The sequence below is a fragment of the Triturus cristatus genome, chromosome 11 (assembly GCF_964204655.1).
Source record: "Triturus cristatus chromosome 11, aTriCri1.1, whole genome shotgun sequence".
NCBI classification, from domain to species: Eukaryota; Metazoa; Chordata; class Amphibia; order Caudata; family Salamandridae; genus Triturus; species Triturus cristatus.
In genome coordinates, this window is record NC_140594.1 from 1,176,784,018 (window position 1) to 1,176,810,237 (window position 26,220).

Here is a 26,220-nt window from a genome sequence, read left to right on the forward strand (position 1 = left end):
CACTCGGACATGGGATGTTGGTAAAAAAAATGACCATCCCTCAGGTCTCTCCATTGCCCTCTCCCACCAAACCCTCCTGCCAAGGATCACACAATCTCATGCTGGACTTCGCGGTGCAGCAGTGACCGGCTGAGCTGCTCAGACCTACCAGTGTACTGAAACCACAGCACGGTGTGCGTCTCTTACACGTCATTCAGCACACTGCTACGCGCTTACACTCATACCACGATAACCGCACCTGGATGCCATCACACAGAGGCTGAAAACAAAGACAACATCCTCTCCATCCAGACACCCTACAGGGTGTAGAAAACTAACCACATAAGCAAGCCCCTCAGCACCCCACAGAAGGGTAGTAAGTGCTATATAAATGCCGCAATACAATCGGTCAAGCGCTGGATGCCATCATTTGACTTTGTCAAGGCTTGCTTTATGCTGGCAGCGTTTTTGTAAATGTTTATGTTGGGGGTCACTGCTGGGCACTTGCCAATATAACAAAAAAAAAAAACTGTCTAAAAGCACACATTGTTTTGGTCTCACAAAGCACGTTGCCATAGTAGTCCCAGGGACTCGAGGGAACTATGTTGTGAGCGGATGTGCTTCTTGTGAAAAGGCAGAATGCCATCACTCAGTGAAGTCAGCCAATGGCAAAGGGGTGGACCTACTGTCCAATGCTGCACGGCATTGTGGGTGGAAGCAAAACATTCAAGGCAACCCCAGAGTGATGGATGAAGAGGGCTGGCTGAGGGCCCTTGTAAGTTTAATATACATTAAATTATTACCAAAATCAAAATGTATTTATAAAGTTTTCTATAGCGCGAACATGACACGTGAGGGTATCAGACCGCTTTACATTAGGGGATGAAAGAGAAAAGCAGGAGACATGAGAAAGTCAATAAAAATGACTCGGCTAATACTAGACCTAAAAACTGCAGCAGGCAATAGACAAGATTAAAAGTGGACACTAACCATGAACTAGGACTACACTGACATCCTACAGACATACGTGTCAGTCTATCTGGAAGATAAACACACAAAAATCATCGTTTGAGGTTCTGCCTGGAGCAGCGTAATTTAGACTCCACCCTCTACATATACTGTGCAAACGATATAATCTGTTTTCAACATGTGTCTTAACTCACAAACTTGGGTGTTTCACCTATATGCATTATTGCAGCTAAACCCTGCAGTGTGCATTTAGAAATCACATGTAGTTGTACTGGAGTGTCTAAATAACCCATGTATTTACATTTATTGTGTAGTCACACTATAACGATGACCGCTTGCTATCCTATGATCGACAATGTTAGAATGAGACTATTTTGTTTTTCGAGCTAACTTAGCTAGACTCTAGGCCTTAGCTGGGTGGTATCTTACAAAGTAAGAGAGTTACCCAGTTAGGCCAGAAGGGACTGGGTAAGAAAGTTACACAAAAAAAGATTCCCCTCTGTGCTTCAATTTATAGAAGTAGTGTCAACCAAATAGTAACCACTCAACCAAAACCTCTCTGTAAATAACTCATAACAAAAAACCTTTTATTCAAACACATTTATTACATAAAATTCATATTAAAACATATCATATTCCATAAGTACAGTTTTTGTATATATTATTAAAATATTGTTAAGAAACTAATGAAGATAAATTTGTTCTTATTCAATATTTTTTGGGAATTTTTTCGCATGAATTTCTAAAATCTTATCACCATGTATATATCAATCCTAATTCTTTAAAAACAATTGTGAACAATTATACACACAATTTAAACAATAATAAAACAGTTGTCTAAATACTAATCCACATTAAATAATACAAGTGTCAAATAATACAAGTGTCGACGAAGCGTTTCGGCGATTTTATCTCCGCCTTCTTCAGGACTTGTACATAATATATAATTCTTTGTCGTTATGAAACCCAATTAATCACTACTTTCATAGGTCAAATTAGATCCTGTGTGCCTATCATCCAGATTAGGGTACACGTCTTCTACCATAAGCCTTTCAATTATTATGATCCCCGATTTCTTTGATTGCCAGTCTCGTGTGAGTCTCGGGATGCCGAATCCCGAGTCGCACATGAGACCGACATTCAAAGATATGGGGATCATAATAATTGAAAGGGTATGATCACAGGCACCTCGGGACGAAGAAAAACGGAAATAACATAATGAATGCCCTTAATGAGCTGAATGTTTGTCAAAACCTATAAAAAACGACCATTGGCGTAGTACTGGGCAACTTATTATCTAACGGAAAAGTTTCCCAAAATACAAGTTACTCAATGGAAGGTACTGTTCTCTTAATAGATGGACACATTTGGATGTAACAGACTTATGGTAGAAGACGTGTACCCTAATCTGGATGATAGGCACGCAGGATCTAATTTGACCTATGAAAGTAGTGATTGATTAATTGGGTTTCATAACGACAAAAAATTATATATGATGTACAAGTCCTGAAGAAGGCGGAGATAAAATCGCCGAAACGCTGCGTCGACACTTGTATTATTTGACACTTGTATTATTTAATGTGGATTATTATTTATACAACTGTTTTTTATTGTTTAAAATGTGTATAATTGTTCACAATTGTTTTTAAAGAATTAGGATTGATATATACATGATAAGATTTTGGAAATTCATGCGAAAAAATTCCCCCAAAACATTGAATAAGAACAAATCGATCTTCATTCGTTTAACAATATTTTAATAATATATACAAAAACTGTACTTCTGTTTTAATATGAATTTTATGTAATCCCTTTGTTTGAATAAAAGGTTTTTAGTTATACAAGTTATTAACAGAGAGGTTTTGGTTCAGTGGTTACTATTTGATTGACACTACTTCTCTAAAATTAAGCACAGAGGGGAATCTTGTTTTGTGTAACTTAGCTGGGTGGTACAAATGTTAAAACTGCTACTATGATGCTTATTCCTCTCGTTACAGGCGCATCATCAAGTACCTCGTTAGCTAGAGAAAGAAATACTACACGTTCCCAAGGTGAAGGGCTTAGGGGCATTACATTGACGGTCCCCGGTCACGCTGGAACACAAGATCAAACCGAAGCAAGACTCGACACCGCAGTGACCGACATTGGGGCAAATAAATAACCCTGGTCCTGCCGAAGGGCCAAGTGGTATGACCAGCAGAAACCGAGACTGAGGCGAGTGGCCATATTGGCAAGGGAGAGTGACGCCAACTTTGTCGCTTGAACGCATACCACAAACTGTTGTAGAGGAAGCAGACAACAGCATTGCTTAGCCTCCCTAGCAGGTAGAAGGACCACTTTACACATACAAGCGGTGGACGAGGTACAAGGAGTGAAGATGATGGGAATACTGCACAGCGGTGCCCCCAATTACCGAAGGTCAGACCCCCCTCCCGGACATCTCGGTTGTTAGCAGATCTGTAAATTTCCGCATCTACAAATCAGGATGAGAACTATTACATGTTTTCCCACTAAAATAGAAGTGTACGTGTGTCGACTACACGCTAAGAAGGAAATTAAATTCTCTGGTAAATTCAGAGCTAAGTGGGCTGTTTTGCTGGGAACGTGGAAAAACAGATAAATTGACATGGCCCCATTGGCCTTTCAATGCAAATAGGACTACACAGGTTTAGCCTGCTCTAGTGGCTGGTAATTCACGTTTCCATAGAGATACCACGGCTCTAGCTCATAAAGATCAAATATAGCCTGGAGAGCTGTGATGCATGGGTCTCAGATAGCAAAGGGCTCCAAAGAGATGCTCGTCCGCTCTCTGTACTCTCAGCCGCTTCACCAACAGGATTATTTGTTACATTTAGTTCAGTTTACCTGCTCCGTGTGGGATATTTGCTCTTATCACAGCATTATTTATGTAGGTTATTGTTCCCGTTGTCGAGTTAGCACTGAGTGACATACATATTTTAATGTACGCTGATGACATTGTGATATTAGATCTCACACCGATTGGACTTCAAAGAAATTTAAATGCACTAAATTGCTACGCAAAAGAAAACATTCTAGTCCCAAACATCTTGAAAACCAAAATTGTATCTTTTACGGGGAAAAAACGACTCCAACCTTTCAATGGGAGCTTGGGAGGAAAACCACTGGAGTCCGTTAAAGAATACACCTATTCAGGTCGAATTTTTTCCCAAATGTTGCAGAACTCCTCCCATTTACATCACATAGGGTGAAAGCCAGATGCCCATATAGGGGCACTGCTGAGGCTAAACTCTTCTACCAGAAACATGCATTTCCAACCTTTGCTAGAGGTTTATCATATGAAAATCCCTCCCATCTTAACATATGCCTTGGAGTATATACATATTAAAACCGGACAATTTGCAAAAACAAGAGAAGGGAATCTTCTATGCAAACTGGTAAAAGTAAATCAAGCTGTTTCGGTCCAAACACTTTGCTCCGAGCTTTCCTCAGCTAGTACATATGCTAGGGCTATCTCGAATATAATGAGATGCGCAAATCCCCTTTTACATGCTGATCCTGGATCTTTAAGGTACATTTTAAAATTGGAAACTTTCGGAGATGGGTCGTCGTGATACAAGTTCAACAAGAATCTTTATATAGCTCTCAACCGGTCTCACTGCACAGTAACACTTTTACAAACTTTGACACCGGCACATCTGAAGCTCTTATTAAAGAATCTGACACCAAGAATAAGCTTTGACCTGGATGTAGAACATTGTATTCAATTTAAACACTCTTCACAATATGCAAAGAATATAGAATATAGATCCCCTGAGAAATACACTCCTTTTTCACTCGATCACAGGGTACGGTGCTGTATTCTTCCACTGAGGTTGGAAATCCTCCCTTTGAATATATACATAGCAAAGTGGAACAACTCTGAAAACACAACAGGGCTCTGTGACCTGTGTAAGGGAGGAACACAAGATCTACCCCATGTATTGCCAGTTTGCCCTAATCCAACTTTGGTAGATGCCCGGCGGCGGTATTTAAGGCCCATTAGTCTCAGATACAATGTCTCTTCTACACAAGAAATCACCACCTGAGGAGTTTCCCTGTTATCAATTGTATAAATTCTTAAAGAGCTTTTTAAAGTTTTGATGTCTTATGATAAATGTTTTAAATTTATAAATGATCAAAGCTGTTTTTAAGGGTATTACAATCAAAGTTTTAAAATTATGTCTGTGTATTTGTTGACCTCAGTAGGGGTCTACACCAAATAAATTTGATTTATTTTGAGTTAGAAATACCCTTGTTATCAGACTTCGACTTAACGTAAGTTTAAAGTCACGTTTAAAAATGGTAAATTTAAAATCCGCAAACTGAAAAAGTCCATATGGTAGTTGTAACAGCACCAAAGTTTAGTAACTGGAAATCAACCGTTTCGATCCGAGGCCACCGAAATCATCTGTGGAGTCCCACGAAGGATCATCACTCAGCCCCACCCTCTTCAACGTCTACATGAGACCTCTAGCCGCCATCGCACGCGAACACAACCTCAACATCATCTCCTACGCCGACGACACCCAGCTGATCCTCTCCTTCACCAGAGACCCGAACACCGCCAGAGACCAGCCTACACGAAGGGATGAAAGACGTCGCCGAGTGGATGAAGAACAGCCGCCTGAAACTGAACTCAGACAAGACGGAAGCCCTCATCCTGGGACCATCACCCTCCGCCTGGAACGACTCCTGGTGGCCCCCAGCCCTGGGCACCGCCCCCAAGCCAACAGACCACGCATGCAACCTGGGCTTCATCCTGGACTCCTCCCTCTCGATGACCAGACAAGTCAACGCCGTATCCTCATCATGCTTTCACACCCTTCGCATGCTTCGCAAGATCTTCCAATGGATCCCGACCGAAACCAGGAAGACGGTCACCCAGGCCCTCGTCACCAGCCGACTGGACTACGGAAACACCCTCTACGCCGGAACCACAGCCAAGCTACAGAAAAGACTCCAACGCATCCAGAACGCCTCCGCCCGACTCATTCTGGACATCCTCCGACGCAGCCACATCTCCGGCCACCTGAGGGACCTGCACTGGCTCCCCGTTGACAAGAGGATCACGTTCAGGCTCCTCACCCACGCACACAAGTCTCTCCACGACCTGGGCCCCAAGTACCTCAACGACCGCCTGACCTTCTACACACCCACCCGCCAGCTACGGTCTACCAGCCTCGCCCTCGCAACCGTACCACGCATCCGAAGAGCCACCGCCGGAGGCAGATCCTTCTCCTACCTGGCGGCCAAGACATGGAACTCCCTCCCCATCCACCTCCGGCTGACCCAGGACCCCCTCGCCTTCAGGAGACAACTCAAGACCTGGCTGTTCGAGCAGTAGCAGACCCCTTCCCCCAAGCGCCTTGAGACCCTTCCGGGTGAGTAGCGCGCTATACAAATGCTATGATTGATTGATTGAACTGGTGAGCATAACATGGAGGGAGAATAAAATGTGAATTCTGGCCAAGGCAGGGATGCGTGGTACTTGTGCCCACCCGTTGGATGGCAATGCCTCATGATACCTCCGGCAGCTTCTGGAGGGCACACAGCGCTGCTTGTTGCCCTCAGATAGGTCAAGGAGGTACCCGAAGCTGCACTAGTAACATCTGCTACCCCTGGGGGGAAGAGGGTTTAGCAACGCTGCTCCAATTCACTCTTCGCACACCTTGCAAACTGAGAATGGTCCAACTGCCTCCCGTTTTCCAACTTCAGGTGAGCAGTCAATGCCGCACTAGCAGCTCCTACAACCACCCAGGTGGGCTACAGACACTATCTATACCACCCCAATAACTCCTGGCATGCCAAGATTTGTATATTATAAGGCACCACCCCATCCTCACCACCAGAGGGAGGCAGTTAACCCTGTCACGGCACGCTCTGCCAGCCCCTGTCACGGCACGCTCCACCAGCCCCTGTCACGGCACGCTATGCTGGACTGGCACGCTCTGCTGGACCGGCATGACCCTGCCACGGCATGCTCCGCCACACCTGGCACGCTCTGCCATGGCACGCTCCGCCACGGCACGCTCCGCCACGGCACGCTCCGCCACGGCACAGTCCCCAGACATGGCACGGCACAGTCCCCAGATATGGCACGGCATTCTTCCCCAGACACGGCACGCTTTGCCAGACATGGCACGTCATGCTTCATCAGATACAGCACACTTCACCAGACATGGCACAGCACGCTTCGCCAAACATGGCACGGCACATTCCCCAGACCCAGCACGGCACAGTCCCCGGCACGGCACAGTCCCCAGACCCGGCACGGCACGGTCCCTTCCCCAGACATGGCACGGCACAGTCCCTTCCCCAGACATGGCACGGCACAGTCCCTTCCCCAGACATGGCACGGCACAGTCCCTTCCCCAGACATGGCACGGCACAGTCCCTTCCCCAGACATGGCACGGCACAGTCCCTTCCCCAGACATGGCACGGCACAGTCCCTTCCCCAGACATGGCATGCTTCCCCAGGCACGGTGCCCTCCACCAGACACCGCACGGCGTGCTCTGACCAGACACCGCACGGCGCGCTCCAACCAGACCCCGCACGGCGCGCTCCAACCAGACCCCGCACGGCGCGCTCCAACCAGACCCCGCACGGCGCGCTCCAACCAGACCCCGCACGGCGCACTCCAACCAGACACCGCACGGCGCACTCCAACCAGACACCGCACGGCGCACTCCAACCAGACACCGCACGGCGCACTCCAACCAGACACCGCACGGCGCACTCCAACCAGACACCGCACGGCGCACTCCAACCAGACACCGCACGGCGCACTCCAACCAGACACCGCACGGCGCACTCCAACCAGACACCGCACGGCGCACTCCAACCAGACACCGCACGGCGCACTCCAACCAGACACCGCACGGCGCACTCCAACCAGACACCGCACGGCCACTCCAACCAGACACCGCACGGCACACTCCGCCAGACACCGCACGGCGCACTCCGCCAGACATGGCACAGTCGGCACGGCCGCAGACATGGCACAGTCGGCACAGTCCCCAGACATGGCAAAGTTCCCATGGTCCCCATACATGGAAGGGTCCCCATGGTCCCCATACATGGAAGGGTCCCCACGGTCCCAAGATATGGAAGGGTCTGCACAGTACCTAGACCCGGACATGGCACCCGCCCCAGACCCGGCACAGGACAGTCCCCAGACCCGGCACATTCCCCAATTTTGGCACAGTCACCAGTACCGGCACGGCGCGCTCCGACCAGACCCCGCACCGCGCGCTCCGACCAGACCCCGCACCGCGCGCTCCGACCAGACCCCGCACCGCGCGCTCCGACCAGACCCCGCACCGCGCGCTCCGACCAGACCCCGCACCGCGCGCTCCGACCAGACCCCGCACCGCGCGCTCCGACCAGACCCCGCACCGCGCGCTCCGACCAGACCCCGCACCGCGCGCTCCGACCAGACCCCGCACGGCGCGCTCCGACCAGACCCCGCACGGCGCGCTCCGACCAGACCCCGCACGGCGCGCTCCGACCAGACCCCGCACGGCGCGCTCCGACCAGACCCCGCACGGCGCGCTCCGACCAGACCCCGCACGGCGCGCTCCGACCAGACCCCGCACGGCGCGCTCCGACCAGACCCCGCACGGCGCGCTCCGACCAGACCCCGCACGGCGCGCTCCGACCAGACCCCGCACGGCGCGCTCCGACCAGACCCCGCACGGCGCGCTCCGACCAGACCCCGCACGGCGCGCTCCGACCAGACCCCGCACGGCGCGCTCCGACCAGACCTCGCACGGCGCGCTCCGACCAGACCTCGCACGGCGCGCTCCGACCAGACCTCGCACGGCGCGCTCCGACCAGACCTCGCACGGCGCGCTCCGACCAGACCTCGCACGGCGCGCTCCGACCAGACCTCGCACGGCGCGCTCCGACCAGACCTCGCACGGCGCGCTCCGACCAGACCTCGCACGGCGCGCTCCGACCAGACCTCGCACGGCGCGCTCCGACCAGACCTCGCACGGCGCGCTCCGACCAGACCTCGCACGGCGCGCTCCGACCAGACCTCGCACGGCGCGCTCCGACCAGACCTCGCACGGCGCGCTCCGACCAGACCTCGCACGGCGCGCTCCGACCAGACCTCGCACGGCGCGCTCCGACCAGACCTCGCACGGCGCGCTCCGACCAGTCCCCGCACGGCGCGCTCCGACCAGACCCCGCACGGCGCGCTCCAACCAGACCCCGCACGGCGCGCTCCAACCAGACCCCGCACGGCGCGCTCCAACCAGACCCCGCACGGCGCGCTCCAACCAGACCCCGCACGGCGCGCTCCAACCAGACCCCGCACGGCGCGCTCCAACCAGACCCCGCACGGCGCGCTCCAACCAGACCCCGCACGGCGCGCTCCAACCAGACCCCGCATGGCGCGCTCCAACCAGACCCCGCACGGTGCGCTTTAACCAGACCCCCCACGGCGCCCTCCAACCAGACCCTGCACGGCGCGCTCCAACCAGACCCCGCACGGCACGCTCCAACCAGACCCCACACGGCGCGCTCCAACCAGACCCCACACGGCGCACTCTGCCAGACATGGCACCGTCAGCATGGTCCCCAGACATGGCACAGTTGGCACAGCCGCAGACATGGCACAGTCGGCACAGTCCACAGACATGGCAGGGTTCCCATGGTCCCCAGACATGGAAGGGTCCCCACAGTCCCAAGACATGGAAGGGTCAGCACAGTACCTAGACCCCGACACGGCACCGTCCCCAGACCCGGCACAGGACAGTCCCCAGACCCGGCACGATCCCCAATTTTGGCACAGTCACCAGAACCGGCACGGCATGCTCCGCCAGACGCGGCATGTCACGCTCCACCAGAGACGGCATGGCACGCTCCGCCAGACACGGCATGCTCTGCCAGATGCGGCACTGCACGCTCCGCCAGACCCGGCATGCTCCGCACGGCACGCTCCACCAGGCACGGGACAGTCCCCAGACCCAGCACAGCAGGGTCCCCACGCTCCCCAGACATGGCAGGGCACAGTTCCCAGACATGGCACTTCACAGTCCACAGGCACGGCACTCTTGCCAGTCCCCAGGCACAGTATACTCCGCCAGACCTGGCACTGCACGCTCCACCAGACCCGGCACAGCCGGGTCCCCAGTCCTGGCATGGCACAGTTCTGACGGTCCCCAGGCATAGTACGACAGTCCCCAACGTCCCCGGGCACGGCATGCTTGCCAGTCCCAGGCATGGCACGCTCCACCAAATATGGCACGCTCCACCAGACATGGCACTGCAAGCTCAACAGACCAGGCATGGCAGGGTTCCCAGTCCTGGCACGTCACAGTCCCCAGACATGGCATGGCACAGTCCCCAGACATGGCACAGTACTCTTGCCAGTCCCGGCACGGCACGCTCGCAAGTCACGGCACGCTCACAAGTCCCGGCGCGCTCGCCAGTCCCGGCACACTCGCCAGTCCCAGCACACTCGCCAGTCCCGGCACACTCGCCAGTCCCGGCACACTCGCCAGTCCCGGCACACTCGCCAGTCCCGGCACGGCACGCTCGCCAGTCCCGGCACGGCATGGCCCCCTCAGTCTTGGCACGGCCCCTCAGTCTTGGCACGGCCCCTCAGTCTTGGCACGGCCCCTCAGTCTTGGCACAACATGATCCTGCATCCTACCAGGGAAGCAAAGCTCCCGACAGTGCCACACTGAAGGCGCATCTTGGGTTTTTGCCTAAGAGACTTCTGCTTCTTAACGCCTTCACAATTTGATGCATTCCACTCGGACCTACTAGTTAGGCTTCATGGTACTTTAAATGTTAGATTATTCATGAACACAAAGGAAACAACAAATCTGTAAAATACACAGACTATTCTCAAGACCTTACCTTCACTTGCTGAACAGCCGGTGGTGCCTGGGGCGCCGGGAGAGGGTCTGTGATGTAGGTTTTCTTTGAGTTCGGTGATATATAAGACCCTGCAGGGATCTGCCCCATGGAGGGCACCGCAGAGAGATGAGACGGCTCTTGTTTCCAGGTAGCTTGGGGAGTGTAAGCAAGCTCAGATCCATTCCTTCCTCCGTAGCCTAAACTTCCTGAGTGGTAGGGGTCTTGGTAAGAAGCATGGCTTGGAGGTGGATAGCCATAACCAGGCTCGGAGTAACGCACCGGCTGGGGTGGGGCGTAGCCATAATCAGGCCCACGCTGCTGTGGGACGTTATTCTGGGCAGCGCCAGGGGGGCGTACCTGCTGTTGGCCGTATGGCTGGTTTGGATTGAGGTTGTACTGTGGTCCTGGCTGCGGGGCTGAGGGCACAAAGTGAGGACTGGGCTGTGCAGACTTCACCTGCACATTAAAGGTAGGCCGCGTGGGAGTGGACGCGGTTGTGTACGATGCAGGCACAGGCTGGGGTTGAGTTTTAGCTGGGCCTGTGAAAGCAGCAGGCGTCGGAGAAGGCTGAGAAGTGGTCTGAGGCTGTGGCTTAGCTGCAGACTTCTTGGTGGCCGTCAACGGAGGCTGGGTTGGGATGACCATTCTTTTATGTCCTGTAACAGGAGTCACTGCCGGAGGGGAGATCACCTGTAACCCGGTGGGGAATCCAGAACTCTGCAAAGGAAGGACATGAACTTTAAGAGCAGGGGTAAACAGATAATGCAACACTTACAGAAGCCAGTAATACATATATAGTTAAAGAGCTAAAGAAAATGCACATCAAAACAGGATATGGACATTCCATTGTGTACAATGAGCACGGAGTTGAACACCCAGCGTACGCCTTAGATGAACATGTGCAGGTGAGATCTCTTGAAGAACAGGCTCTGTCAAGCTTTACATTGCACCCTACAGCTCACGACACCGGCCACAGCCTAAATTCAACGTGAAGCTTCTTCAAAACCGAAAACTAAGAGCCTGCATCCTCAGTTGCCACATTTTATTCATTCATATTCGTGTTAAGTAGGTCTCTGGGTGTTGCCTCCGGTGGTTGCGAATCATCACCCCCTCTTTTCGGGTGTTATCCAGCCAGGATTGGGCTGTTCACTATGTGCTACCTGGAGGGATGAGGATGTCACAGGTGGGCACAGGCTGGCAGAAGGAGGAGCGCTCTGGTAACAATGGGCAAGGGAACAAGGACACGGGTGCAACACAACGTCACATCCGTGAATTCATGTTTGTACTAGAAGAATATAGTGTTTGGTCACTCATGAAACTATAAAACAATGGAATCATCGCATTGAAGTCAGTAGTACACGGGGCTCAAACAACTAAGTCATGGAAGTAGATGGTAAAATGTACCAGCTGGGCGCAGTCTCGTCTCATTGCTGTCTGGTGCACCCCCAGTTTATCTACCACAGATGTGCTCATGTTAGTCCAATGTGAACCCCCAGATCATAACATTACCAAGATATAAACAAATGTTAATCTTTGGCAGGGGCGACTTCTTCATCAGGGTGGAGGAGTGTTGCCCCACTAAATAAAAATGCCCCAGAGATTAAAAATAAAATGGGAATACAGTTAATGTATTGCCATTATATTTGTTGCTACTCCGCCCCGAGTCGAGCGTCAGGGCGGGGTGATTGCTGCCGAGTGGCAGCAGCAGGGAGTGGTGGTGAGCTGGGCACAAATTTAAAGTGCGGGTGTCACTTTGGCCGGCTGTCTTGCGATGGTCAGATATGCACACTTTAAACCTCTCCAGCCTAGCTGTATCAGACAGCTAGGTGGAGAGCAAGCACAGCCCTCCTGTGCCCAAGAAGCGCTGAGAACCCGCCCCATCCAATCCTGGCACTTCTCTCATGCTGGACAACATGCGTGCAGCGTCTGGAATGGTTAGGGGAGTTGGCTGGGGTCCGTACTGGACGGCAGAACGCACCAGAACCTGAGCGAGGACATGCATCAAGGCAAGTGAATGTTTTATTTTACTTTTTTTAATGAGCACCAAATCGCTGAGGTATTACATAAACATTTTCACGTTAAACATTTTACATTTAAAATGATAATGTATTACATTTCGCAATGTAGTTATTGTTCACTTTATTCATTACGTGCATGCCAATTTTCTCCGAGTAGGCACGCCACCCACACATTTGCCCACTTTCACCACTTTCAGCAGTTGGCAGCCGCCACTGATCGCGGGTAGAGGTTTTCTTCAAGGCGCTTACAAAAAAGATGGAGACGGACATCACTGTGAAGGGGAGTGGAGCAGGCACAGGGGAGGTCCTTACATTCTGACTGTATAACAGTAAATCCTACACGATGCATAAGTGACAAGTTATTAAAATGTTTCAGGTTTGTGCAAGTTCCACACTAAAGACAGCTACTAGGATAAGCGAGGCTGCAATTGGCTTGCTTCTCCCGCTACTGGGCGCCAGTGAAGATAATATAGCGCTTCAAACCACGCTCCTTCTGTGATCCATCTCTAAGCACATCGCAGCCTGGGGAAGCAATCTGAGCGCTTGTTCCAGAGTGCTGGAGAAGAGGAGGCCCACCGCTGGCCCTAGCGCCTAGACCCAGGTAAGCAGTCACTCGGCGCCTTCATGGGGTTCCACCTGTTGAATCAGGAGGCGCTGTAAGGGAACCCAAGCATGGTAGTAGCACTAATAGACCCCGGGGCTCATCACTCAGGAGCTGTGACAGACAGCAGTGACCCGACCGGATCCGGAAGCTGTTGTCAATGAGCTGGGTCCGGATCAGGGCCGGTACCAGTCACTTCACTCGTGCCACGGAGGCAGGCTCGGAATAGACTCTACCCGGATATTAGAGCTACGCATGCGCTGTAAGAATGTCAGCGGTAGCTGCCTGCGTGACTACCTGCACCAAAAACAAAATGAATAGAACCTATTCTTCACGGAACTTTTTATAGCGCAAGTCATCCCAACGTACAGTGTCGTGGAGCTTTATAGCACAGGTGTGATAGTAAAAAGGTGCACCCCCTATACTTTCAATGCTACATAAGACAATGAGGGTCACTAGGTGTAGGAGTCGCACAGCATCCTTACAGAGAGGCACAATATACTAAGAGCTTGGATTTGAGAAACCGGTCAGAACTCGAAGTATAACGCAGCGGCGGGGATCGCCTGCACTAATCAGTCTTTATCACTACCACTGGAACCAGTCAGAACTCGAAGCGTAACGCAGCGGCGGAGATCGCCTGCACTAATCAGTCTTTATCACTACCACTGGAACCATTCAGAACTCGAAGCGTAATGCAGCGGCGGGGATCGCCTGCACTAATCAGTCTTTATCACTACCACTGGAACAGGTCAGAACTCTATGCATAACGCAGCAGCGGGGATCGCCTGCACTAATCAGTCTTTATCACTACCACTGGAACCAGTCGGAACCAGTCAGAACTCGAAGCGTAACGCAGCGGCGGAGATCGCCTGCACTAATCAGTCTTTATCACTACCACTGGAACCATTCAGAACTCGAAGCGTAATGCAGCGGCGGGGATCGCCTGCACTAATCAGTCTTTATCACTACCACTGGAACAGGTCAGAACTCTATGCATAACGCAGCAGCGGGGATCGCCTGCACTAATCAGTCTTTATCACTACCACTGGAACCAGTCGGAACCAGTCAGAACTCAAAGCGTAACGCAGCGGAGGGGATCGCCTGCACTAATCAGTCTTTATCACTACCACTGGAACAGGTAAGAACTCGAAGCGTAACGCAGCGGCGGGGATCGCCTGCACTAATCAGTCTTTATCACTATCACTGGAACCAGTCGGAACCAGTCAGAACTTGATGCGTAGCGCAGCGGCAGGGATCGCCTGCACTAATCAATCTTTATCACTACCACTGGAACCAGTCAGAATTCAAAGCGTAATGCAGCGGCGGGGATCGCCTGCACTAATCAGTCTTTCTCACTACCACTGGAACCAGTCAGAACTCGAAGCGTAACACAGCGGCAGGGATCGCCTGCACTAATCAGTCTTTATCACTACCACTGGAACAGGTCAGAACTCTATGCATAACGCAGCGGCGGGGATCGCCTGCACTAATCAGTCTTTATCACTACCACTGGAACCAGTTGGAACCAGCCAGAACTCAAAACATAACGCAGCAGCGGGGATCGCCTGCACTAATCAGTCTTTATCCCTACCACTGGAACCAGTCAGAACTCAAAGCATAACACAGCGGCGGGGATCGCCTGCACTAATCAGTCTTAATCACTACCACTGGAACAGGTAAGAACTCGAAGCGTAATGCAGCGGAAGGGATCGACTGCACTAATCAGTCTTTATCACTACCACTGGAACCAGTTGGAACCAGTCAGAACTCAAAACGTAACGCAGCGGCGGGCATCACCTGCACTAATCAGTCTTTATCACTACCTCTGGAACCAGTCGGAACCAGTCAGAACTCGAAGCGTAACGCAGCGGCAGTGATCGCCTGCACTAAGCAGTGTTTATCACTAACACTGGAACCAGTCGGAACCAGTCAGAACTCGAAGCGTAACGCAGCGGAGGGGATCGCCTGCACTAATCAGTCTTTATCACTACCACTGGAACAGGTAAGAACTCGAAGCGTAACGCAGCGGCGGGAATCGCCTGCACTAATCAGTCTTTATCACTACCACTGGAACCAGTCAGAACTCGAAGCGTAACGCAGCGGCGGGGATCGCCTGCACTAATCAGTCTTTATCACTATCACTGGAACCAGTCTGAACCAGTCAGAACTTGAAGCGTAGCGCAGCGGCGGGGATCGCCTGCACTAATCAGTCTTTTCACTACCACTGGAACCAGTCAGAATTCAAAGCGTAACACAGCGGCAGGGATCGCCTGCACTAATCAGTCTTTATCACTACCACTGGAACAGGTCGGAACTCTATGCATAACGCAGCGGCGGGGATCGCCTGCACTAATCAGTCTTTATCACTACCACTGGAACCAGTCAGAACTCAAAGCATAACACAGCGGCGGGGATCGCCTGCACTAATCAGGCTTTATCACTACCACTGAAATCAGTTGGAACCAGTCAGAACTCGGAGCGTAACACAGCGGCAGGGATCGCCTGCACTAATCAGTCTTTATCAATACCACTGGAACAGGTCAGAACTCTATGCATAACGCAGCGGCGGGGATCGCCTGCACTAATCAGTCTTTATCACTATCACTGGAACCAGTTGGAACCAGTCAGAATTCAAAGCGTAACGCAGCGGCGGGGATCGCCTGCACAAATCAGTCTTTATCACTATCACTGGAACCAGTTGGAACCAGTCAGAACTCAAAGCGTAACGCAGCGGCGGGGATCGCCTGCACTAATCAGTCTTTATCACTACCACTTGAACAGGTAAGAACTCGAAGCGTAACGCAGCGGCGGGGATCGCCTGCACTAATCAGTCTTTATCACTACCACTGGAACCAGTCAGAACTCGAAGCGTAACGCAGCGGCAGGGATCGCCTGCACTAATCCATCTTTATCACTACCACTGGAACAGGTAAGAACTCGAAGCGTAACGCAGCGGTGGGAATCGCCTGCACTACTCAGTCTTTATCACTACCACTGAAACCAGTCGGAACCAGTCAGAACTCGAAGCGTAACGCAGCGGTGGGAATCGCGTGCACTAATCAGTGTATCACTACCCACATTAAGCTTTTTTGCAGCAATCAAGGAGGAAAAAGAAAACAAAAGGGTTCTGAACCCACGCCTTGAAGTGTGCATGAGGCTTCTTGGCGCTGCTCACTCAGCTTTATTAGAGGGACTGCAGATGATTAAGGGCTAGTAACAACCAAAGGATCTCTTTGCCAAAAGCAGTAACCCGCTGAGCTATCCACATAGGATGCAACTCTGTGACGCACACTGCACTTTTGTGCTTCGCAGGAGGCTCATTCACCCTCTGTGCTACTTTATGTTGAGCCAATACGGAGTCTGTTACTAAGAACACACATCTGGAGAAACTCCAAGAAGCCCCTTTCAGCTGAGAGTTATTATCCGTCCCCTGAAAGCTGCTGGGCTGCAGATCTGTGAAGCAGGAGCGTTAATCCGAGGTAACGTCACCGGTGCTCATGTACAGCGTTCCAATACCTTCGGGTCGAGTTCGCGGCGCTATATACATCTGCATTAAAATAAAACATTACATAAAAAAATAAAAAACACAGGACATTTTAAACCGTAGTCCGTGACCAATTTGGATAAGCTGGAACAGATTTCCGGTCAGGTGTGTCCTTAGTTGTTTCCAGGTCCTTTGCAGCAGAGTTTAAAAATGAATGCTCAGGTTGATGGTCAGGCCCCGCTTTGTATGGCCCCGCCCCTCTGCGTGTGCCAGGCTAAAAGCTTGATAACATGAGGGTGGGGGCGGCCCTTATACCGGAAGCTCACTTAAGAGAAACTAGGCAAGTAAAGAGAAAATTATAAGCATGTGGTTAGGGGGTGAAAATGGAAGGATTCGGGTAAAATGGCAAAATAAATGCAATTAAGAACTCGAAGCGTGTATTGGGAAATTCCCAGACTACGGCAACGTACAGAGGAAAGGCTGCTTGCCACTGTACATCTTTGGAGACCAGTCAGCTGAAGACCTCACACGGCTCCAGTTTTAGCACCCAGGCCTACTTCCTGTAAACGAAATCGGTTCCTCTTTTACCTCCTGGGGTTTCTTCTTTCTCAGCCCAAACCACAAACCAAACACTTCTACGAGAAACAAAACTTGAAAAAAGCGTTTTCTGGAAAGCATAAGTGTGTGAAAAAGGAAGGGCCGTGGTTCCCCAGCTGCCGAGAGGCTGCGACTGCGGGGAGGGCCCAGCGGCCCCGGTTCGGTTAAAGTCCGCGGAATTTCCAGCAATAAAACCCCCAAAGCAGGTTTCTTCAGCGCCCTCACTCCAGGCAGACGCCTGTGCCCGAGGCTAGTTATAAAGGCCAGGTGTGGCGACCATCACTGTCATTCACTCAGCCCCAGCCTTCGTTCGTGCATTCGATCATTCGATCATTCGTTCATTCATTCGATCATTCATTCATTCATTCGATCATTCATTCATTCGTTCATCTAATCCTAAACTCCTTTTACCAAGCTCCAGACTGGTGATGAGACAAACTCTCAGGTAGCTGGGAGAGGGCAGACGGACTCAAGGGGGCAGTCCTTGCAGCCAGGCGCAGCCAATAAGGTCTGGTTTCCATTTAGAGTCCCGGGTCAAACATTAGAAAAAGGCTTCCGGAGAGTAAAAGAGAAAGACCTACACAAATACATTCTGTATACAATGCATCCATCAGCTAAAGTTTACTGAGTTTGGATCAGACTACTGAGATGGCAGTGTTTAATTTGAGCCGGGGGTTTCCGGTGCTCACTATCGACACTTAATTGTCAACACCGGCACCTATGCCACTCTGCCACATGGTGGCACGGTTTGTCTAATTTGCAAATTAGCGCAACAGTTGTTAATTCATTTGATATACATAAAAATGACTAATGATTGCTGCTCAAGCCACTGTGATAGCTTTGCGGCCTGGGACAGTCTGAATGGTCCCATTTGTAGGACTGTGATGGTTTGTAGTTGTGTTGGTACCGTCACTGGCAGCGCTGGAAGGGGTGGTGGATGGTGGAGGTTGCAGTGGCCTCCTTAGGAGGGCTCTGGCACTTATTTACATACAAATTAAGCACTATGAGATGGTAATATAGTCCCGCGTGCATTGCAACGCGAGTACTTAATAGGAGAGACAGAATGATGCACCAAACACCCTATAGCGTAGGGAGACCTACTCCTCTGGGCGCAGCCAAGCCGTTCTAGGTCTACATCAAAGACTTGGTAACAAGTAATTCAGACAGCGGTCATATCAAGTCAGACTTCAAAGTAACAGTAATGCAGCCAGCGTCAACGGTGGCCAGTGGTTCCGATTTCACAGCCTTGGTCACAATATTTTATGGATACAACTGGGATTCAACGAACAAACACCATACAAATACAGAGGGCAGAGCTGATGGGATGCTTCAGTCCTTCCTGGAGAATCGCTCTTTGTGTCTTTGAGGGTGAAGCTGCATCAGAGCACATTCCTTTGCAGTGTGGAGCCCCCCAGGGATCATCTCTTAGCCCTACCATGTTTAATATCTACATGAGCTCCTTAGCTGAATTGGTGTATCCCCGGGGGATCCAAATTGTCACCTATGCAGATGACACACAGCTTGTGGTGTCTCTAAGCCAGAAAGGAAAACGAGAACCGGGTCTTGTATCTTGTTTGGGAAAGATTTCGGATTGGATGGACAAGTCATTTTTGAAGCTAAATGGAGCAAAAACTGAACTTATGCTTCTTGGGCATAATGTTCCCACCAGCATTGAAGCTTCTTGGCCCAGGTGTCTAGGCATGCCACCTGTACCAAAGACTAAGATTAAGAGCTTAGGAGTTTGGCTTGACTGCAAGCTCGATTTAAAAGAAGAGGCGTGTAAGGTGGCGTCTAGCTGCTATGGACAGATCAGGATGATCAGGAAGATTATTCCTCTTCTTCCTTTTGATGCTAGACGGGTGTCCGTCCAGGCGCTTATACTTTCGCGACTGGACTATGCAAATGCAGTGTACCTTGGTGCCCCTTTGGGTCTTTCAACAGGTTACAAATTGTCCAGACCTGTGCGGCCCGCCTACTTATGAACACTCCCAAACATAGTTCAGCTAAACCCGCATTGGCCGCCCTGCACTGGCGCCCGGTTCAGGCCAGGATAGGCTTTAAGGCCCTTTGCATTGCTCACTAGGCCATTGCTGGGAAGGGATCACCTTTGATTCAGTCGCTGGTCCAACTCTATGTTCCCAATAGGACGCTGCGATCTAAGCATAAAGATTTGCTCAGAGTGCCTATGATCAAGCGAGCTCGCTCCGGAGGTCGTCTATTTTCGTAGAACGTAGCTATGCTATGGAATCTCTTGCCTGAGCACATTCTAATGCGGATTCTAATTACTTTAGTTTTAGGAAACAGTGTAAGACCTTCCTTTTTCGCTGAGTTGTGCCTGCTGAATGAGGTGTCATGAGTAAGCGCTGGGATGCCTATTGGTAGCCATGCGCTATACAAATGCGTATTCATTCATTCATTCATTCATACAGAGTCTTGGGGTGAGTACTTTACAATCCGCAGCGGTCAGACCGTGTTTGCAGACAGGGCTCCCATCACACTGGTTGAAGTCGTTTGCCACTGGTGTCCATGAGTTCATCCTCCTATGAGGCTGCGAACTGGGCCAAATATATTCCTTTCCACACTGGACTCTCACGGGAGCCTGGGCGAGCAGCCACAGGCTTCTCTGGAAGCTAGTGCGGGAGGGCAAGAGCTCTGAGGTCAACAGGCAACCAAAAAAGCAAGCACTGTCCAACCCACTGCTGATGTTTTAAGTAAAAGAAAGTATTTAATCTTCTGTGTTAGTAAATACTACACATCCCAAAGGGGGTTTAGTTAGAGGGTTGTACACCGCTTACAGGACTCAATGAAATGTGGATCTCTCTGTGGTGCCGGTTTCCTCTCCCCTTCCCCTTGTGTGACTGCGGCAAAGGTTTGGAGGTGTGCATAGGCCAGGAATAGATGGAACAGATGCGGATCCCTAGTCAGTACCCCAAAGACTGACCCTTAGGTTGGCTAGAAACAGTTTTCCCCTGTTCGCATTCTGGCACCGTTTCCCAGTTTGGGCAGACACCGGGCAGCGTAACCTGCTCCGTGATGCTGGGGAGTCCCAGGAATGGGCTGGTGCGATAAGCGTCTTCAGCCTCTGGAGCTCTGGGGCAACAATGGGAGACCATTGTAGGTGGTCTAGGCCCCTTCGAGAGCAGGGCTACTGAGTATGTTGCTCGGCGGGCATCACAGCCTTCAGCAAATGCAGGTGGGCATTCTTCTTTGGCAGTGGTGGCGCTATGCCCGATACAGGTAGATGCCCAGCTTCAGCAGTTGTGGCCATGAAGGCCAATGCAGGCAGATGCTAATCTTCAGGAGACGCTGCATCGGCTCCTCACAGGTCGCAACAATAGGCCCACAGAGTTGATAGCGGGATCCCTGGGCTGCGCTGTGGACAACTGGGTGAATCCCTCTTTACACAGCGGACAGTGAAAGCTGGGTCATGAGACGAAGGACTCTGCAGTCTTCGGGGCAGGCCTGGTTCCAGCACAGCCTGTACAATGCTAGGCCTCTCCTCCTGGGCGGTCTCTGATCCCGGCACTCTGAATGCTCATGCTTCTAGGTGCTCTGGAAGACCCTGGGGTTCTCCAGCAAGCTACAGACTTCCAGTGACATCCCCTCTACTCTGGGAGACTGGCTGTCACACATACATCAACCCTGGTGTCCCAGCAGTACTTGGAGTACTCTCAGGGGCACCCCTTTCACTGGTCAAGAAGGTCTTGTAACATGAACAAAATGGTGTGCCAGGGAACCCATCTTTATACACAGTTTCCAGACAGATGTGGATCAAGTCTCCCAGCCTCAGAAATGGTTTGAGTTGGTTCGCATTCAAATGTCGCTGCCTGGCTGCTCTCCAAACAGCCTCGGTGCAGACTGACGGTTCCTACAAGAGGGGGCAATGGGGCTGGCTCGCAGCACGAGTGTCCACATCAGGGGACAGTGCTGTGTGACGTCTCTGCACCTAGATGCCGTCACCTCGCTAAAGCAGTCATCAGAGCCGACAAAAGGGCAAATCCAGCCTAGACATTACCTCAAATTCACCAACCGCAGTCACAGTGCCACCATCCCCAGATGGCAAAGTCCTAAGTTCAACATAACAGCAGACCTTAACACGAGAGGCGCCAGTAAACTGCACTCACACACACAGAGAAAAACCCCTGCTCACAGTATAAATTCACAAAACACTGCGCGGTTCGAGCACTACTTTATGTGATGGATCCAGGCAAGGACAGTAGTCAGCTGCCTACTATGAGGGCAGTGGGGTAAAGCACTTTCATTTCTGGGAGCTGGAGGGCGGTGTTCACTGAATTGTAGTGGAGATTGAAAATGATAGTGGGTACCGAATTAGGAGAAAGGAGTACCCCCAGGATGGTTCCCGGGAGGCCTACTGCATCCAAGTAGTGCTCCCAGTCAAAGATGTTCAAAGAAAGCTGCTTTTATGGCTGATGTGCATGCAGCTCCTTCAACTGACTGACTGACGTGGGCACACATCACCTCTAAGAGGTGGGCAGGTGTTGTATGCGCACATCTCCTTCAAGAGATAGATTGGCGCCTATGCACATCTCCTTTAAGAGATGGACTGGCGTCTACGCACACCTCCTTTAAGAGATAGATTGGCGTCTACGCACACCTCCTTTAAGAGATGGACTGGCGTCTACGTACAGCACCTTGAAGAGATGGACTGGCGTCTACGTACATCACCTTTAAGAGATGGACTGGCGTCTACGTACAGCACCTTGAAGAGATGGACTGGCGTCTACGTACATCACCTTTAAGAGATGGACTGGCGTCTACGTACAGCACCTTGAAGAGATGGACTGGCATCTACGTACAGCACCTTTAAGAGATGGACTGGCGTCTACGTACAGCACCTTGAAGAGATGGACTGGCGTCTACGTACAGCACCTTGAAGAGATGGACTGGCGTCTACGTACAGCACATTTAAGAGATGGACTGGCGTCTACGTACAGCACCTTTAAGAGATGGACTGGTGTCTACGTACAGCACCTTTAAGAGATGGACTGGCGTCTACGTACAGCACCTTTAAGAGATGGACTGGCGTCTACGTACAGCACCTTTAAGAGATGGACTGGCGTCTACGTACAGCACCTTTAAGAGATAGATTGGCGCCTATGCACACCTCCTTTAAGAGATGGATTGGCATCTACGTACAGCACCTTGAAGAGATGGACTGGCGTCTACGTACAGCACCTTTAAGAGATAGATTGGCGCCTATGCACACCTCCTTTAAGAGATGGACTGGTGTCTACGTACAGCACATTTAAGAGATGGACTGGTGTCTACGTACACCTCCTTTAAGAGATAGATTGGCGTCTACGCACACCTCCTTTAAGAGATAGATTGGCGTCTACGCACACCTCCTTGAAGAGATGGACTGGCATCTACGTACAGCACCTTTAAGAGATAGATTGGCGTCTACGCACACCTCCTTTAAGAGATAGATTGGCGTCTACGCACACCTCCTTTAAGAGATGGACTGGCGTCTACGTGCAGCACCTTGAAGAGATGGACTGGCGTCTACGTACAGCACCTTGAAGAGATGGACTGGCGTCTACGTACAGCACCTTGAAGAGATGGACTGGCGTCTACGTACAGCACCTTGAAGAGATGGACTGGCGTCTACGTACAGCACCTTTAAGAGATGGACTGGCGTCTACGTACAGCACCTTTAAGAGATGGACTGGCGTCTACGTACAGCACCTTTAAGAGATAGATTGGCGCCTATGCACACCTCCTTTAAGAGATGGATTGGCATCTACGTACAGCACCTTGAAGAGATGGACTGGCGTCTACGCACACCTCCTTGAAGAGATGGACTGGCGTCTACGTACAGCACCTTTAAGAGATAGATTGGCGCCTATGCACACCTCCTTTAAGAGATGGACTGGTGTCTACGTACAGCACATTTAAGAGATGGACTGGCGTCTACGTACAGCACATTTAAGAGATGGACTGGCGTCTACGTACAGCACCTTTAAGAGATGGACTGGTGTCTACGTACAGCACCTTTAAGAGATGGACTGGTGTCTACGTACAGCACCTTTAAGAGATGGACTGGCGTCTACGTACAGCACCTTTAAGAGATGGACTGGCGTCTACGTACAGCACCTTTAAGAGATGGACTGATGTCTACGTACAGCACATTTAAGAGATGGACTGGCGTCTATGTACAGCAACTTTAAGAGATGAATTGGTGTTGCATACACAGAGCTCTTACAACAGATTGATTGGTGTCTATGTACAGCACTGAGAGATGGATTGGCATCTACGTACAGCTCCTTTAAGAGACGGATTGGCGTCTACGTACAGCTCCTTTAAGAGACGGATTGGCGTCTACGTACAGCTCCTTTAAGAGACGGACTGGAGTCTACGTACAGTACCTTTAAGAGATGGATTGGCGTCTACGTACAGCTCCTTTAAGAGATGGCTTGGTGCCCACGTACAGATCCTTTAAGAAATGGATTGGTGTCTACGTACAGATCCTTTAAGAGATGGACTGGTATGGGTGTAAGAGTCCTTTAATAGACAGAATGGCGTGTAGACATGGCTCCTTTAAGAGTTGGACTGGTATGGGTATATGGCTCCTTTAATAGATAGACTGGCGTGTAGACACGGCTCTCTTAAGAGATAGACTTGTGTGGGTATATGGGTCCATTGATCGATTGAATGGTGTGGAGGCATGGCTCCATTAAGAGATGGACTGGTATGGGTATACGGGTCCTTTATGAGAACGACTGGCGTGTAGACAGCTCCTCTAAGAGTTGGACTGGTGTGGTCATATGGGTCCTTTGATAGAATGGCGTGTAGGTACAATTCTTTTAAGAACTGGACTTGCATGTAGGCATGGCTTCATTAAGAGATTGACTGGTATGGGTACACGGGCCCTTTAAGAGACGGACTGGTATGGGTATACGGAGGGTTAAGAGATGGATTGGTATGGGTATAAGGGTGCTTTAAGAGATAGACTGGTGTGTAGACACAGTTCCTTTAAGAGACTGGCGTGTAGACAACGCTCTTTTAAGAGATGTACTGGTACGGATATACAGGTCCTCCGAGACAGACTGGTAGCAACACATGGCTCCTTTAAGAAATAAAGTGGTATATGCACTGGGTCCATTTTGCTTTTTAATTCCTGGTGCTTCGTAATTTTCCAGTGAAATTTTGCATTGTGGACACATCCTGTCCCTCTGCCCTAACTAGTGTTCTAATAGCAATGAAATTTACCATTATATATATATATATATATATATATATATATATATATATATAACGGGCGCAATAAGATAGATTGTTTTTAAAGAGAAAGCACACTCAAAACCAATTGGGACTTTTATTTAGAGTGTCATCGGGTACATTTGACAGAACTGTGCACAAAACTGAAAGCATACACTGTGCTAAATAGTAAATCGGAGACACCGACAACTTTGCTTGAGCTGCCTATGCGACTCAAAGATCATTCGATAGCGATCACAATGTGCTTGGTGTCTAGTGTGGCGTCTCTTAGAGTTATATATACATACTAATGTCAAATGACCATTCCAGGGTTTTTATCTGTAAAATCAAATTTTCTACATCCAGCAAGGGATTCATTACAGGTTTTACTTACCGTTTACACCACACCGAGGTGGACATGATAGAGAGAAAAAGATTAGCAAAATCCAACTTCATAGGAGGCTGCTTCTTTATTATTCATATTCTTTTTTTTATTTAGTGGATTTTTTTTTATTTCGTCATTACAAGATCAGAGCATTTTTTTCTTTTGACTCTCCATTGTATTTCTCTCTATTTTATTAGAGGCTGCTGGACTTGAAGAGTTGTTCCCCAAATCTGCTGAAATCCCCATGAAGCCAAAGCTCTTGGTAGGATTGATCCCGAAACCTTCAAAAATTGGTTTTGGAGATTGCCCCCAGGTTTAGCTCAATATTGATGCTCTCAAGGATTGCCCGGGTCAGAAGAGTTCCCAGGTTTAGCTCAATATTGATGCTCTCAAGGATTGCCCGGGTCAGAAGAGTTCCCAGGTTTAGCTCAATATTGATGCTCTCAAGGATTGCCCGGGTCAGAAGAGTTCCCAGGTTTAGCTCAATATTGATGCTCTCAAGGATTGCCAGGGTCAGAACAGTTCCCAGGTTTAGCTCAATATTGATGCTCTCAAGGATTGCCTGGGTCAGAAGAGTTCCCAGGTTTAGCTCAATATTGATGCTCTCAAGGATTGCCCGGGTCAGAAGAATTCCCAGGTTTAGCTCAATATTGATGCTCTCAAGGATTGCCCGGGTCAGAAGAGCTCCCAGGTTTAGCTCAATATTGATGCTCTCAAGGATTGCCCGGGTCAGTAGAGTTCCCAGGTTTAGCTCAATATTGATGCTCTCAAGGATTGCCCGGGTCAGAAGAGTTCCCAGGTTTAGCTCAATATTGATGCTCTCAAGGATTGCCCGGGTCAGTAGAGTTCCCAGGTTTAGCTCAATATTGATGCTCTCAAGGATTGCCCGGGTCAGAAGAGTTCCCAGGTTTAGCTCAATATTGATGCTCTCAAGGATTGCCCGGGTCAGAAGAGTTCCCAGGTTTAGCTCAATATTGATGCTCTCAAGGATTGCCCGGGTCAGAAGAGTTCCCAGGTTTAGCTCAATATTGATGCTCTCAAGGATTGCCCGGGTCAGAAGAGTTCCCAGGTTTAGC

The 26,220-nt window shown here is 50.4% G+C and overlaps 1 protein-coding gene across 3 annotated transcripts in view; it reads right to left on the reverse strand.

The window, feature by feature from the left end:
* Positions 1-26,220, reverse strand: part of LOC146788667 (lipoma-preferred partner homolog) — a 774,512-nt gene that overhangs the window by 212,394 nt on the left and 535,898 nt on the right. For all 3 annotated transcript variants that reach the window (XM_085635893.1, XM_085635894.1, XM_085635895.1), the window contains one exon: positions 10,842-11,558. In XM_085635893.1, coding sequence (XP_085492019.1) covers positions 10,842-11,558 — 717 coding nt within the window. The remainder of the gene's footprint in view (positions 1-10,841; positions 11,559-26,220) is intronic.